This window comes from Tribolium castaneum, chromosome 4 (assembly GCF_031307605.1).
Source record: "Tribolium castaneum strain GA2 chromosome 4, icTriCast1.1, whole genome shotgun sequence".
Lineage (NCBI taxonomy): Eukaryota > Metazoa > Arthropoda > Insecta > Coleoptera > Tenebrionidae > Tribolium > Tribolium castaneum.
In genome coordinates this window covers 7961130-7979452 of record NC_087397.1, presented here as the reverse complement: position 1 = coordinate 7979452, position 18323 = coordinate 7961130, and the positions used below count along the sequence as shown (strand labels likewise).

General features: G+C 33.9%; 1 protein-coding gene across 2 annotated transcripts in view; it reads left to right on the top strand.

The window, feature by feature from the left end:
* Positions 1–629: 629 nt before the first annotated feature.
* LOC663736 (neurotrimin) overlaps positions 630–18323 on the top strand; it is a 29373-nt gene continuing 11679 nt past the window's right edge. For both annotated transcript variants that reach the window (XM_008203184.3, XM_008203183.3), the window contains exons 1-2: positions 630–758; positions 14697–14794. In XM_008203184.3, the coding sequence (XP_008201406.1) occupies positions 683–758; positions 14697–14794 (174 nt within the window). In that variant the 5' untranslated portion in view covers positions 630–682. The remainder of the gene's footprint in view (positions 759–14696; positions 14795–18323) is intronic.

Below are 18323 nucleotides of genomic sequence, written 5' to 3'. Positions count from 1 at the left end.
TACTTTTATGTTGAACTAAAGCACCAATAAAAAATATACGCTTTATTTTGTTTATTTGTAGTAATCAATGCCTTAATGCCACATCTTGATTAATTTACCAATTTAGTTTGTTGTTTGTGCGCCCATTGAAAATCTGAAACATCAATACCCAAATTTTTTGAATTCGTGCTGAAATCTCATGATGACGTTGTTTCGGAATGCTGAACGGGGATTATTTTATGATCGCAGTGCGTGTGTGCACAAGCAAAAGCGGATAATATTTTATTTGCTTTTTAATTTCTGTTTATGTTTCCATTATTCGGAAAGTTATCTGAAGGACTGCGAGTTTTACGGCTCGCGGTTGCCTTAAGACAAATGGCAAAATATTGCTGGGAGCTTTTATCCGGAAATGAAGTTGGTAGTTTTTGCCTCGTTATTATTTTCTCTATTGGACACCTCGTTTCGCCGAGATTCGGGTCGGCAGTAAATAGACGACGTGTTAATGAGCGTCTCTTCTTATCACCCTTCGTCGACACATGGCACTTGCTCTTACGTGATAAACAAGTATTTTAAAGTCAATCCGACGATGGGAACAAGAAGTAAATGTCAGTGACGCAGGCGCTTCAATCATGCATCGTGGTCGCGGCGTCGTCGGCGTCGGTAGTCGGTATGTGGCTTCAGCCTGAACCCGACGTTCGGTCTAATGGCTGAAGAAGGCGCGCGTTTTCGGTCCATCTTGGTTCTGGCAGTGGTCGTCGCAGTGGCAGCCGATTATCTAGGTGAGGATTTCCCCGCACTTTGCGAGCGTTTTACGGCCGCCACTCGCAGCCCCGGTGACATTATTTTCATTATAGAAAATTCGAAAGTTGCGTGTGTATTATGTGGCATAAAAGTAGGCGGATTGAGCAGCAAACGAGATCTATAAAAATTCGGTCAAGGGTCGGATTTTCTACTTTACATCGACTAAGCTGGCAACTCATTGAATAAATAACGAGTTTCTATTACTTTACCCTTCTTAATCGATAATAACAGCAGAAAATGCCAAGTCAATGACCATAACGGTGAGGTCGTTCCGAGGAAAAGTGATGCCACCCCATCCAATAATACACTAAATATTCATAAAACGTCAAACGGGCCGCCACCTTATCCAGGACTATTATAAGATATTGGTGAGGGTACAAGTGGCTCCCATTCATAACCCTCACGTTGCTTTTACCGCTCCGTTACCCTCACCTAATTGGACCGTTTGGGGTTGTTGGGGTTAACAAGATAACACTCCAGTTTTCTTTTCAGGTGAATTACGACAGGTGTCAATTTTCGACTCGTTAATAGGCCAAATTTAATCTTCTTTCATGCCGGACCGTTTAAACTTGGTAAAATCGCGAAGCGCTCTTGCAAACTTTCCAGCACGCGCCCAGACGAGACCGAAATACCTAATAAATGCACCGCCACTAAATAACCCGATATTAACGAGATTATTGCTCCGACGAAAACGAACCCTTTCAAATGACCAACTTAGCAGACTTTGCTCATTAAACACATCCCATTTTAATCTCTAGAAAATACCACTTTTAAATATTGTCATATTCCGCCGAGGACTGCTCAGATTATCCCATAGAAAATTTATCGGCACAATTAAATTTTGAACCAAGTTTTCAAGTCTGATTTACGAGCTTTTGCCGCTACTAGTTCCTTGATGTAGGTAGCGATAACTGTACGGAACGTCTTGTTTTCATATTTTCCCTGTTTTATTCTTTATGCCTTCGTTAGTACCGTCATAAAAAATATTAAGGACTCTTTATAGGGCCGTTTTGTTCCTAGAAACCTGGGGGCGTAGCAAACATGCAAATTAAGAACATAAACATCTCGTTGCATAAAACAAACAATTTTTTTAACTAGATAATACAAAAACTATCACTGTGATAGTGCACTTAAAGTTGGGTATATTTAGCCATTCAAAGTTATTAAAACACTAAAGCTTACTAAACATATTACGTAAATGTAAACTGGGAGTAAGTTTCTAATTCTGTTTCATTAAATCCGTGCAAACACTTAGAATTATTGTTTTCCGCAAGATTTTCACAGCATACGTTGCAAATAACACTTGTCGCTTCATACACAACATAAATTGCTTTTGCTCCGATTAAAGTCAATATTTTTTTATGAAGTTATTAAACCCGGCAAGGGCAGTTTCATATAGGTGACACGTAACCTCCCGCTACCCCAAATTATAATTAAAAAAAGTTGGTAAATATTTTTTTCCAATCTTGTTTTGTTGTTTAATATTCAGCTGACAATGTACGTTCTATACAGTCATTACAAAAATTAATTAAAACTAAAATTTTCTCTCAAAATATGTAAATGGCAGGTATTTGTTTCGTAGCTTTGCCACAATCGCACGATTTGTGTGAAAAATTATACCAAACAATCACGAGAGATGTCATTACAAGCTGCTACATTTGCTCCATCGTGCTCCCGCTATTTGTCAAACTTAGAAAATACTACTTTAAAAATTGCGCCGACTTTTGTTTAAAATTCTGAATAGTACGTCGTTAGCAGATTATATCCTTTTCTACTCAATATCTCTGCCACCACGAGTTCGCGGAAAATATATTAAAAGGGAAAATTTAACAGGATATTGTTAAATTAAGAGGCGGCAGTAACAGAAAATTCGTGTGAAAAATCAGCGAAATTTAATATTCCAAAGGCGGTCTCTCTTTGCGCCCTGAATCGTATTTCTTGGCTTTTAGATGTAGGTAGATTAAAATAATTAAAATCAAATGCTTTGAATAAAGGGACCGAAGACCAGCAGTGTCGTATTTCACAAAAGCTAATAAACAGTAGGTTTATATGTATGATATTAGCAATGAAGCTAACAGGGAAACCATAAACTTTATTAAAGTCTTCCTTCCGGATTACTTTTAAGCTTAGAAAGCATTTTTTTGATCTTCCTTTAATATTGTTTTAATAATATTGGATTAAATCACACCCACGGTGGGTTTTCAGTGAAACGGATAAAAACATCCAACTTTCTGCTACGATGTCAAAAATAAACAAAAAATTAACGACAAGGAGCGGAGTTAAAAGTTTCTCCAAGTCGTAAACTTTTAAAACGTTTGCAGTTATATCAGCAAGGTGAAAATTAACATGAAAAATATGACATGAAGCGCTGTTCAAACGCGATTCGAAGCTCTACTATAAGTTCACCTAAAGTAAATATTATTAATTAAAGAGAACTTATAATGTCTATTCTGAGATTGCAGCTTTTGAGTCAGTGTCTGCGCTACGCCGCGCAAAATTGGTTTTGTTTTTGCGAAGCAATCGCAAAAAGTCGGTGACAGTGTTCTCCGCCTTTACAGGAAAATTAAATTTCGTAATTTTGTGTTTTCAGTTCGAAAGTGATTTTTATTTTTCTGTTTGTACCGTGCGATAATTTTAATAGTTTCCGTAGCGTGAATGGGAATATTCGTTTACTTAATGACTTTCCATTTTATTGACCCCGGATGGAGTCCGTGAGGTAGAATTCTTGGCGGAATGCGCCTCCATAATTCGCGGCGCTGAATCTCGTAGCGAATTAAACGTCGATTCGTTCGTGCTTTGCGAATAAAACAACATATTGGCCAGATAAACGGCCATACGTGCTCAAAAATAGCGTGTGATTGTCGAAAAACGAGGATTTCATGCGGGTATATTTTGTCCCATGTTTTAATGCATAAGTTGATAGCGAAGGAACGTGAGTTCGGGGCGTACGTGAACATTTACAAATTTAGTTTAGAGTTAGGGGTCAGCACGTAGAAGCGGCCGGCAGTGGCTGACGATGTGGGAGATGATTGGATCACTTTTATGAGTTCCCAGGGGATAAACAACGCATTTACCGTCGAGAAAACACAAGCTAAGCGGGAAATAGCGCGGATGAGTGGTCGGATCACCGCACAACTGCACGTGCACTTTGCATGGAAATCGCCCCAACGATGCACCACATCTCCTGTATAACATATCGCAAATCTAATAACGTCGCGAAAAATGAATTTAAGCGTCCCCTAACAGCGGCGTACGAGCGGCCTAAGCTTTTTCCGGGCATTCGAGCGGCGTTCTTCCAAAAACGTTCATTGCACCCCACTGGTTTCTAACAAGATTTCCGGCGTATCTTCTATACGGGGATGTCGAGCGCTTAGATATGAATAAATAAAAATAAATTTGTGACTGGACGTAAATTGCGATAAAAACAAACAAACTATGAATAATCAAGGTAAAATGAAAGCTCACATTTTGCTACTTAACAAGGACTAGTTGTTGATTTATCTGGAACGGCTGCTCCGACCTGGGGATTTTTAATTAGCTCGCAGCTAATTTCGCGCAGACATCATCCAGTTTTATTATTTAATAAGGAAATTCTTTAGTGCACATTACCTCAGGCTACAATCAAATTCTTGATGGGCTGAATTTACAAGGCTCAGGTTAAAAAATCACTAAATCTAAAAAAAACGCATAAAATTCACAAATCTGACTTTTGTGTGGGGAAATAATATAAATACAGCAAGACAAGGCATCCAACTAGGTTGAAACATACTCGGTAAATTTGTTCTAAAATTGCTTTACTAGACTGTGACAATGACATAATAGTATTACTATATGGTCGCGTTCACATAAAAGTGTCTCTTGGATCTCACATAAAATAAATAAACGGTTTGGCTTAAATAAAAAACCTTTTAAACCTCTTGGCTTATAATTTGTTGCTAATTGGGGGTGAATCGTTCAGGGTAGAGATTGTGGAGTAGTTTTTATACAAACACAAAGCAAAAGCAAACTGCGTTAATTTCTCCAACAAGACCGTCGTCATAAGCTTACAATACAATTTATTTTTATGTCTATATCACAAAAAATGTGAAAAAAAACAAATCTTTATACTTGAGGCTTTTGAGACGTGGAGGAAAAACAATGTTATTGTTTCAGTTGTTTAGCAATAGTTTACATGAACACATTTGAACATTCAAAAACAGTTACAAGTCCAAGCTAGTGGCTGCAATAAGTCAAATGCACATCAAATCCGAAACAAAAACGAGAATCAAATTATCAAATTCTTAGTTCAAAGTCTTAGACCAAAACATTTTGTTCCAGCTTACTTTTTGGTCTACGTATAAGACAATTTCGTGACAATCCTAGATTATTCGAAAACTTATTTTAAAAATAATTTTAATTTAAAAAATGGTGGAGGCGCCGGGTTAAATGTTTAGTAAACATTTATAATATAAGTAATAAAATGACAAAATAAACACATTTAAGTTTTTTGGATTAAACAAATTACTATTTAAGAGTTTCCGTACAAAGAAAATAATTCTTTATTAAACCAAAATCCAGCAAATACGTTGTTGCAAAATCCTACTATGAACTAATGTGGCGAAATTTTCACTTATTAGGAATCTCAGTTTTTAAGCAAAACATTTTTAGAAAGAGCGTGTTTTTGTTAAAAAAAAATATTTCAAAAACCAAGCTAAATCGATCAATAAAAGTTTTGGTTAAAATTATTAGTTTTAAAAACTACATCTATAAATGCAAAAAATATATAGTGTTCCATTTAAAAAAAAAAACATAAGTTTGTATTGTAGCTTATTTCCGAAATAGCCTGTTTACTTAGAAATAATTTTAGGTAAACTAGGGGGTTAGTATATAGTGGGAAAAAAATAATTTTCTAATTTAAGTGACTTTTCCAAATCGCTGGGACACCCTGTATAAGTACGGAAAAATTCTGTAATACAAATTGTTGAAATTGTAAACGGAAAGAAAATTAATTGACACTTTCGATTCGAGGCGTTAAGAGCTCGGAAATGAAACATAATTGTCGGCTTTGTTTAACAATAATTTCCATAAAAACATTTAAATATTGAAAAATTGTTTGATGTTCAGGCAACGGGCTGTAGGCGGCTTTAATAAATTTATTTAATAAACATGTTGACATGCCACACAGAGAGACTACGTTATGAAAAAATATTTTTTTAATTTACTGGAACGGACTTTTATAAATTAGAATGGTTGACGGCGATCGCTGTGAAAACAGTCCTAAATTTTAATTAAATCTGAAACTTATCTCAAAGGGTTATCGCAAATTTTAGATGACGGAATGAAAGTACTGACTAAACACGCGGAAATATGAGAGTAATGAATAAGATACAGTGCTAACAAGGTTTGTTTGCTTTTATTACAATAATAATGAAAAATTTAATAGCGATCCATGTGGACGGTAGGGTTTACTCTAGACTTTTGTTTGCTTAAAATCTGTTACGAACACACATAAAATTATAATAACTAACAAAAATATAAATCATTAACGCATTCTCGACCGGATTTACGTATCCTCTGTGTTTGAATTATTAATCTTGTTTCATGCCACGACATTTCCATTAGCCACAAAATTCACATTTTTAACATGGGTGTATTGTACCTATATTGTGTATAGGTTAAAGTTTCTTCAATGGAACATCTTTTTTTAATGGGAAATCATAAACTTGACCGAATAATAAAGCTACAATGCTTCCTAATGGGAGGTTACAACCTCTAACAAGCTGTGTAATGTAGATTTTATTAGACGCGTAATCCTTGTTAAATTTTAGGATACCCCAGCATTTTCTGCTAAGCCGAGCCAGTTTGGTTTACATGGCAAATAGTTTCCCAAATACACAGGTTTATCATCTACTATCGTAAAACTAATGTGGCGGAACGCTTTATGGATAATTTTACCTTGTTTGAGACGAGAATAGGACTACACTGGGGAAAAATTTCAGTTTTGTAGCGGTTTTACTAAACCAAACACAATTTCCCACTAGTAGTGGTTCCCCAAATGCCCATCACCCGTGAACTAATTGGTATAATAACATTTGGGTAAACATAATATTATGCAACCGAATATTTTGTTAATATTGGTTTGATGAAATTAAAAAACACCGAAATGTGTTTCTTCAAAACTAAACTGCAAGAATTAAGTCCAATATTTGCTCTAGTGATTGAAGTATACCATTACGAGATTTACGGATTCTCTCTTTTCTCGGCGATTTTGTATGCAGTACACCTTTTAAGGCCAGTGTATTTTCTGAGATTTTAATGAACTGCCCAAATATCGTGTTTTGCTGACATGATTCAATACCACTCAGCCGCCCATCCATTAGACGTTCTTGCGTTTTGACGAACTCAATAAGTCCATTAGTAAATATTGCTTCGGCAATCGATAATTTCATTTCTCACTTGTAATTACATCGACTTGGAAAAAGGTACAGTAAGTCGATGCATGTTTGTGTCCCCACCGAAATAATTTGTCAACGTCTCAGACACTAACAAAATCATAAATAATTCATCACACGCCATCGATATTTACAACAGTTATGATTGAAATTTCGACAATCAGTTCGTGAAGCAGAGTGAGAAATTTCACCGTGGAAAATCTTTAGAGTTAATTTTAACAGCGACACGCCGGCAATTAAATCTCCGTACTTATCTAATTAAGACGTACGAATTACAACACTGTTTCAAAATTAATCTCGCAAATTCGCGAGAAAAATATATTAGGGATAGATTAAGAACGTTATCCAATTTTTCAATTAACGGGAGTTCATTGTTTTCGGTATTTATGTATCGTAGCGCTGTATCGATCAAGATTTTAATTAATTAACAAAAATGTAGATTATTAAAGCACAATTTTCAATACATCAGTGTTACATTACGTTCAGAAAACGTCAACAACAAATGTTATTATCTTAGAAAGCCCCGTTATTTGTTCTCTCCCTACTTAAATAATTCCTAAGACAAAACAATGTTTGAATAATTTATGTGAAACTATGGTCACCATTTCAAGAAGCTTTATTATTTATACACTGTTAAATGCAAAATTTCATTTAATAATAATTAATATTTCACAACGCTTTTATACAAAGTGAGCATAAAATTAATATCTTTTTTCCCGTTTATTAAAAAAACTATGTTTTATTACTATTCAAAAATTTATGACTATTTCTAACTCTCCACAAACAACCAACATTCTTTTAGCTATTATTACTTGCAATTACCCTTTATAAAATAAGTTAAAACCAAAAAATAAAGATCTTTGTGTGTAATTACTAATTACTAATCATTGATAATGGTAACTGTCTTGTTTTGTTGTATTTGAAATTTTAAGTATATTTATCGAAAAGGTGGAGGAACGGACTATTAAAAACAATACGAAAAAATAGTGATCTGTATAAAAAATTAAATAAAAAATAAAAAATTAAGGTTTTAAAATAATATCAAATTTATAATTTATTTATAAAAAATTCTCATTTCTTTAGGATTTTTTTGCATAGATAAACGTGTCATTGATTGTGTGTGAACTGCACTAAAGCTGCATCAATATTTTCTAAAACCAACCCAACACTACCACTACTAATAGAGCACAATGAAACAGGAAGACTGTTTTGCTTTCGTTTTATTAGAATTGAGTCTTTAGAACCATTTTCTCGATTATACAGACATAACTTAGAATTAGTCTGTTTGCTATTTTAGATGAGAGTTAAGTCAAAAAAATGTCTTATTGATCACCGGTACCTTATTTGGAGATTTTGTGCTTTGGTTTAATCAGCTAAGTTGTCAAGTAGACAGTATTGTTTTAATGTAAGCAACTTCAAAGATTAATTCTGATAATTATTGCTACGGTCTGTGTAAATATTATCTTGACAGTCACCGCTGGAAGATGGAATATTAAGTTTGCAGTATTCACTGAACATTAATCTTGGCAGCTATTGTTTCAAAATCTAATAATAATTGTTCTGTGGTTTTTCGTAAAAAACGAGCGCCTGGTAGAACAATTAAGATATTTATCAAAAGTATGCTTTGCTCTATTTTCAGCGTCGTACATTTTTCCAATTACTGATGGTTGTTCTTGCATCTGCTCGTTCGTAATGTGCTATCGCGGCTATGATAAATTACAACATTTTTTGATGCGCATATTTTACTTGAAGTAACTACGTTATTTGCATGATTAAAGTGGGTTTTTATTTTTGCTAGACTCACACTCTTAAGGGAAATGCTAAGAAACGTCTATAATTATTCAAATTTGTCAATTTATAAAAATAACGCGTGCAAAAGATTACGGAGAGGATATTCCAAGTGAACGTGGGGTCGCTAAATGAACGCAAGAATCTTTTATGAAAATGTCGTCCTAACGTTCCCGTTATTAAATGGCGAGGCATCGTTAAACGAATTCAAAAACATCGTCTGAGGGTAGTTTACCCTAACACGAACTGGTACAAATGTTTAACACCTGTGATAGAGCCCAGAATACACATACGTTGATGTTATCGCGTTCTATCAAGGACTCGCATCTTAAAATAGGTTCGTAGAGGATTAATTGCTAATCGATAACAAACGGCATCCCTTCAATTGAAAAAACACCCGACCTCATGTAAATCACGGACCACGGTCTCTGGAAATGCTCAGAAACGGCAACATTGTAAACGCTCCGCTTCAGGAATAGAAATATCGTCTTATTTTACTGCTTTGTCTTTACCATATTAGAAATTTATGTTCTCGACTTGCTTGCAAGGAATGTAAGTTAGATACACGTGCATCTTGGAAATCTAGCGATCTCGCATGAGCATATTTGGCTAAATTTACCTGACGGTAATAAATGATCCTCGAGGAACTATTGTTGCTTTTTAATTGCATGTTTACGTAAACTTGTTATTAAGACAGGATATAAATAAGTTCCAAATTAATGTTTGGTGGGAAAATGGAAGTCAAAATGTTAACTTTCACTCTAATTTATGTATCTGAAACGTTATTTATACATTCAAAGGATTTTCCACAAGCGACATGAACAAACAAAAATTCAACCACTGAAAGGATTTGACACGGTTTACTTGACCACAAAGCTCTAACAATGAGCAAGGACAAGTGGATATATTTATACACAATTAAGACAAATATAGTCAACAAGTTATCGATTAAGGTATTTTTCTAGTGATACCTTGAACCGGATCTTATAGCTGGTAATTTGTCAAAAAGTAGATCGATAAATAACTTAATAATACACATACAATCCGTTTAATCTCGTTTAGTGTTCGATTCAACAATAAATTAATTAACAATCAGGGTTGTATTTTCCATTACTTAAATGAATTCAAATGAAGTTGAATTATTAACAATTAAATCAATATCCTATTTGAACAACTCAATAAAGAAACTTCAATAATTAAAATAAAAAAATCATAATAGTAAACCTTCAAACTTTCCAGTCTAAACTTCCATAGTTTGGTTTTTTCCCTACAAGAGATTTACCCAAGAGACTAATTTATTTGGATTTCCATAACACGAAACTTGCTGCTAACTACCTAATTGAATCTATTAAATTTTCTGAAGTTAATCAAGCGGAATTCCTGGTTGGTTTGTACCGATGTTAGTAAAGCGCAGCTTTACACGTTTTTAAACCAATGTAATTGAATTGGCATTTTGAAAATTCGATTATTAACTGCGTAAATAGAATGACACTATCGCATACCAAAGCCAATGTCAGTACCAACATCCTTTTCGGATGAAGTTGCTGATGAAATGATGAATGTTTTATCGCTTTGGATGAAATTATTAAATTGTTGTGCTTTGTTGAACCAGTTCCAGTATCACAATTTAATTTTTTGACAGTCATTCCTTTCAGTTATAAATAATTTTTCAATATCAAAGGCACCGGAATTACGCGACAAATAATTCAACCCTATTTCCGAAGTTACATATTTGAAGCTATTGTGAAAGTCACGACATGCCATTTCAGAAATAATTATTGTCAATAATAAAGGACGTTTTAATTTTTCACGTTTGTAGGAATGTAGGGCTTGTAATAATTTTTCCTTTGACAAAACGAATTTCAGACTAGACTAAGTAACTTTTATGTTTTGTATTCTGCATCAATTTGTATTAAATTTTTTGGCGAGAAAGGGTCGAATGGTGTTAGGTCGAGTAGGGTCGAATCATTCTATCCACAGATCGGGTTAGAGTGAACTTCGGGTCATAAAGCAGGGATCGAGTGAAAAATGCGGAATCTATCATGTTGAAGAAAATAACTAAATTTCTCCTAACTGTTCCGGTGCGATTTTAATTAGTAAAATTAAAATAATTTTCAAGTTGAAATAAATTTTCCCAGTGCACACTATTTTGTGTTAATTATGAAAAGTTCCTGGCATGAAAGCCGTGACAAACGAGAACATGAGCGTATGGCCAAAGAAAAATTGAGCTCCCCGAGAGAGACATAATCCTTTCAAGCAGACGTTTGCTGTGTAATTAGCTGTGAATAATTTCGTAATTGAAGCTTACATTATTCAGAATCCTTATTTATTCGAACGTAGCAAAGCGGATATTTCTGTCTTTGAATAAAAAACTGCCTTAGTGCTTTGGTTCAGATAATTATCACACAATTACGATAATTAATTCAAAAGCTGTCGATCGTGGTTTTCGGCTGTGCACCGAAAGATGGCTAGATTAAAAGTAGCGTGACCGGGAGGCATAAAAGAAAATATCGAAAATATCACTGCAGAAATGAAATTTTCTCGTCTTTAATTCAGGCCCCCTTAAATATCAAACAAGGCAATAAAGCACAATTTTGCCTATACCGTTGCGACGTTCATTTTTCCTGCATGTTATGCATAGGTGGCGGCTTAGCCGCTCCCACCCCGTCACCACAGCTCCCGGTCCAATGATTTCAATCCATATTACTTCCGCAAAGTGGAAGCATTCTCGGGATTTTATGATTGCGCACAATATTAGCTATTTGTTATTTTCACAGCCGGTTTAAATCTACAAATGTCAGATTCAATCGCCCGGTTTAAATCGAATGATGCAGTCGCGTACGCTCACAATATGCACTCGGATCTGATTGGAAAGGAAAAAAACAATGACGTTGCCATTTCGGTTTGGATATTGGCAGTAATGAGCAGAAAGATTCAAACTGACCTGACTGAGGAATAAAATCAATGTGTAAAGTCGGCGTATTCGCGTGAGTTGCCGGAATAAAATACAAATTTCACCAGATTGTATGTATGTATAGGGGGCTATAAATAAAAATGTGAAGTTTATGAACTCTTCGGGGCGCACAGAATAGAGCTATTTCGCGCAAAGTGCATCTAATTAACAGCTTGTTGCCATAAAACGATTTTGTAGGTTTCTGTAACGCAATCAACATACACTACAGTTTTTACACGACCTTTGACAATCGCAAACCTTGTTTCCAACAAGCGACACAAAGAGACAGCACTTTTCGATTTTAATTTCAACCACATAGTCGTTCTCAAACTCAAACAGTAAAACAAATGCCACAAATTTCGTATATTGGAATACAATGTAGTTGGTTTTTGAATGCAATGTAGGTAATTGCCAGTTGATCAGCCAAAATTTACCTATTTCTAGTATATTAAATTCCTGGTCGGAGCATAATTATTGTCATCAAAAGCTTCGGTTTAAAATTAATTGTAGTAAATAAACATTGCAGCGGCTTTGTCATTATTTGCATTGTTTGCAAAAGCAAATGATTCTTTTACTTTTATCTCAGAGCTACTAAATGCAAACGTTAACTTTGCCCGAATCGGCATAAAAACAAAATAACTGGTTCTTCCAAGCAGATTAATTATAAATTACAAACTTTGGCGAATTCTTGACTTAATGAGAAAATCCGCCACAAAATTCGGGTCAATTAACTTCGAAACAACTTCACTTGAGTTTTTATCCGGAAAAATGTCAGGTTTTATATGGTAGGTTGCGCATGTAAAAGGCAAGTTTTCCGTTTTTAACATTCGGTTTCTTTTTCCTAGATAGGTAGTAAAGCGTTGAGATCGCACGTATTTGCTTTATGACACCTGTTTGCTACCATCGAGACAGTCTACAAGTGCACTCTTTTTTACAGTTGTTTCCAAATGTCCTGGCAAAAGGACGCTTTTATGGTACCTGTGTTTTTATTTCTTATTTTAAATAAAATTCAATAAATTAATACCGTACCTGAAGTTCGTCTTTATTACCTCAAAAAAAGTTAGTACGTGACGACAAAAATATTTGCAATATGCTGCACGCCTGCATAAATATAGTCCGTAATAAGAACGCAGCACAAATGAAGATAAATTTAATAAGGAGTCTTGCACTAGATGGGAATTTCATGACGTTGGACTATCACTTAATATAATCACGATAGAGTATAAGATCAGAGAAGAGCTTGGAGACTGTGAGTGTATTCAATCACTTAAGAGAAGTCTCTCCGGGTCCGCTGTGAAAGATCCAAAGACTGATAATGATAAATACCTCAAGGAAAGAACAGCAGGACAAACATTCAATTATACTTTGTCATTTATTCAGGATTTTTCTTTGGGATTTGCTTTCACTGTTCCAATTGCCACCCTAAAGTAAACTGAAAGTAGGCAATTAGATTTTTTCGAATGTGAACACAACGTATTATTTACTAAACCATTAAGCATTGATTTACAAGTCAATATTTCAATACGTTTATTTAGACGTAAAAAATAAACTCCTCGGTGATATTTTTCCATACTGATTAATAAGTAAATATTCACGTGAAATGAAATTAAAAAACATTTATCACCCTTTCAGCGTATTTTGCCGGTAAAGGAAATTGACTTTTCAGGTTTTTTGTTTGTGAATATTCCAGCGATGATTCAATAAAGCCAGGAAATAATAACAATTTAAAGAGGATTGGTAGCTTATGTTTGTCCAAAGAGTAAATATTTGAAGAGCAACAAAAAGTGACCCAGACACGATCAATAAAATTGAATCTAAAGGTTTAGATCCTGAATGACCCACATGTAAAATATTCATATTTCATATTAGAATCATTTACACAGACAAAAGTGACAATTTATTGTAAATGAAAATTTTATTGTAGCACAAAATAATAGATGTTTTTTCTATTTGAATGTACATTTAAATTTGTTGTGGAATTAAAATAAGTAGGTCAAAATAATCGGATTTGTATGATATACGTAAAATTAAACGAATGCGTGCTAATTATAAATTGATGCGTTTTTGATTGAACAAAAATTAGAGTTTCCGTAAGTGAACTAAATTCTAATAACCTGGCGTAGGCAACATAAGTAAGAATTAATCTTTAATGAAAATGTCTTCTATCCATGAGATTATTAGTTTTACCTGCAGTACTGCCATCATCTGTACCGGAACATTAATTATAGCCTTAATTACATTTCCCTCCGAACTGTTAAAGACGATTAGGTACAGCATTTGCAGCATGATAGTCTCGTAAGTTTCGGTTAAAATTCATCACTGAAACAATATTAGAATTTAAAGCAACGCTCTACCTAATTACAAGGAAACTTATAGCCACCAGTTCTTTTCGCGATCAAAGAAAAGTACGCAAATGTGCAACTAAGTCGAGCAAAGAACACTGCAAAACTAGCAACTTTTTAGCTTTGTTCAAAACGTAGTCACTATTAGAATAGGTGCCGGGGTGAAAGTCGCCGAGCTTTGGACCGGAAGTCCTGTGGAGCTTTGTTCGTTCGCTAATCTGTGTCGCTCTGGTTTGCTCGCAGCCAGTCATTAACACACTCCATTAAATTACTGCACCCGGGAAATAAACCGGCGGTGTTATTAAGAACACAGTGGATGCATATTTCATTACATTTTGAATTATTACCCACGTTTTTCAAGCAGGAATTTGGAAAAAAATAAAATTCTTTTTTTTCTTCTAGAAAATCCCAAATTCAGTGCACCCATCACCAACGTCACCGTACCAGTTGGCAGAGAAGCCATCCTTGCTTGTCTTGTCGAAGATTTAGGAGGATATAAGGTATTTATTTATATAAAGTCGCTTAAAAACGAACAATAAAATTGTCGCATGGTTAAAACAATTCAAATTAAATCGTTCTGAAATATTTTTAAAATTTCTAGATTTTTTGTTTTTTTTGTTTTGTTTTTTAGTTCTAAGTGTACTAGCTCCAGGTTTATTAACTTTTCAGAACACGAGAAAAACCTCTTATTTACAATGTCCGTTTTAATTAAACTAAAATTTATAAAGTAAATAATAAAAATAAAAATTAAATTAAAATGCCTGAGGATAATAATATATCTCCTTGCAGTTTTTTGAAATTATCAGTTATAATTCAGTTATAAAATAAATAAAATATACACTGAATCAGCTAATAAATATTTGTGTATCTAAATGCACTTATTCAAGAACGCAAAATTATTTCGCATTCGCATTCGAGATGCAATTTTTTTTCGCTAGCTGTATTATATAAAAGTATTTTTTTCTGTACGCCAGAAACTGATAAATACAACGTATCATATTTTAATTCTGTGCATGTAAATAAAAAAAAATGTTTTCATTTACTTCAAAAACTGTTAATTATTTAAAAATATTTTAAGAATGTTTGTTTTTGCAAGAAATACCTGAAATTATGTTGCTATCCCCAAAATTCAATTAATTTGACCTGTACTCGTAAATTTTTATTTGATTGATTTGATTTTTATTACATGCATAAAGAAAAAAATAGGGTATTTAGTAAACACTAAATTTTAAGTAGTTTTTGGGATTCAGATACAACCTGTATCTTTATATTAAAATATACTTTGTACATTAAAACTACGATTTTTGCAAGTAACTGATATTCACGCAGTCACCGGCTACACTTTTAAAATAAAGGTGTGTTTCACATGTGTTTTGTCAATAATTTTAAGACTATTTTGTGTTTAACATTTTTTTAATTTTGGTGGATGCGCCGGGCTAAATATGTCTCATTTAATTTTAATTTTTTTTTTCAGTTTGTAGACGAGAATTTTAAAATATTTTAACACTTTTACATATGTCTACCAAATCTTAATACAATTCGAGGAACCATCTTACCTTACCTTATAGCGACCTGTACATTTTTATTATGTATTAAATAAAGAAGTTTGTTTCTTTATAATGTGCATTTCTTTCTAGGTCATTTCAATGATGTTGTGTTCCGTATTTCATTTATATTTTATAAGTGAAATTAATTAACAGACGGGTATTATCGGCATTAAGCTACTGAAGCTATTAAATTCATAATCCAAATAGGTTTTGCTTTGTTTTTTAAAGAACAATAACATTAAGTATACTCGTAAAATGTGTTAATTAAATTTAAAAAAAAACTTGTAATTTTATAGAACTCATTGTTTGTTGAATAAAAAAGTTTCATATTTCGTGTTTGTGAAACAGTGCTTGAGCTTGCATCTTGCAATGCAGTGCAACTTACGTCAACTCTTAAAGATTAATTCTCACGTGTTTGAGCGAATTCAAATTAAGCATAAAAAGCGTTGAAACTGATCGTATCAAGCACTACTATTAAAATCATTTTATACTAAAAATAAGTTTTATCGATCTGTTAATTATTTAAAATACAACACGAGTACCTTTTTTAAGATCGAGAAATGGCTTTTTAAACGATTTCTTTAAAGATTTGCATTTGAGATTACGCTAACGATATTCCGCAATTATAAATCCCATGTAGTTATTTTGGGACGACCTTGTGACATCGCTTGGCCCGACATGGAAAATGGTGTTTAGTTGAATAAGCTCACTGACCGCCACTGACTCGTAAGCTCACTTCACTACTGTCAAATAATATGCGGCCTCAATTTATCGCCTCTTTCACAGGAAGGATTTAACTTGTGAACGGATTCTCATAAATTTCACTGATTACAATAAATAACTATTGATTTTTTAAATCAAGAAATGGCACAATTTAATATTACCTATGCAACTCATCCAAATTTTAGCCTTTATAATGCCGGACAGGACCCGAGTTGTTTTTATTGTTATTGATTAGTTGTTGCTTTATTTTGTGTTGTTTATCCATCAATAAGACAATTACCACTAATAAATACCTAAACCTAGCAAAATTATTTTCTAGGTTTGGTAAGAAATGTTTACCCAGAATGTCATAACGTTGATGTTAAATTAATAAAATGTTAATACTTCCTTTGTTTTTTTATTTCGAAATATGATTTGAGTGTGTATAAACAATTCATGAGCTTAGCTTTTATGAATGTGTACGTACATTATCAAGTTCAATATTGTATTAGAAACTATTCCGAACAGTCAATCTCTAATGCACGAGTCAACTTTTTATGATTGATGAATTGGATCAAATTGTGGAATTTCTTATTGAAATCTTTTTAAAAAACGAAAAACCGTAAAAACGGCATTATTTTTCGGTTGGAAAAGTATTCCACTGGGACGTGTTTTCCATCTATGGTCATTAACATCGGCAAAAAAGGATATCATATTAGCGTTCCATATTGTTTGATCGAAACACGGTAAACCGCTGTGAAGTGTAAATGACTAATAAATGGAAAACAATCTGTTTTGTTCGAGTTGTACCCCAGTGTGGCGATTCCTGTTCTTTGTTACCAAACAAGTGGTAAATTAATATTCTGCTAACAAGCGAAATTTGCTAATGAAATTGTTAATGACGGACAAGCAAATGAGAATGACACATTCGAGACAGTGTCTCAGTTTTATGGGCGTTTATTTAACACCCCGTCAAAAGTAACAAACTTAATTTTATTAAATTAATGAAAATTTCATTAATTGTAGCAATTCCGGCGTCAGCCGCTGAATCCGACACTGACAAACACCACAACAAAAATTAGTTTGTACAATTACCAAATTGCATGATGAGAACGAGACGAGCACAAAAACGACCCCTAATTAAATTTCCCTCGCGAAATTGTATCAATTCAGAGGGCTAGTAATAATTATTGTGTAATCCAGGATGGCAATGGCGATGACGAGGTGGGCCGCAAAAACAGAAACTCGAATCATTTTTCGACGACGCTTAACACTGGTCTGCTGAACTGGTCTGCTAAACCGTCATTAGCACCGAAATAAATTAATTTTGACGTGGCAGCTCGCGTTTTTGCGGCGTTCTTTGCGCCCTATATCTGAATTTTTTCCTTTTGTATTTCCTTTAGCGTGTCTTATTTGATTCCACGTTGTCATCCTGGAACAATAGGGATCGATCATGCAATGGAGATACCTCGCAAGGTGATGGAGGATTTGATAAATTCACCCACTATCGACAAAGGCTTAATAAAAACATCTCTGATCTTTTCTATTTCCTTTAAAATTTTCTTTGCTACAATTGCAATTCTAATAACAGGAAAAAACAAAACTAGAGTTTGCATTTTCGCGCACCACCCATATCAGGTATATTCGTAATGTAATTTCAAAACCCGGATTCACAAAGCTGTATTAAATAGAGACCCGAAGGGATTAAAAGGTGTGGCGACCCGAACTTACATGCAAACCAAGTTAGCCAAGTTAGTTTAACGCTTTCATAGAACAAGCT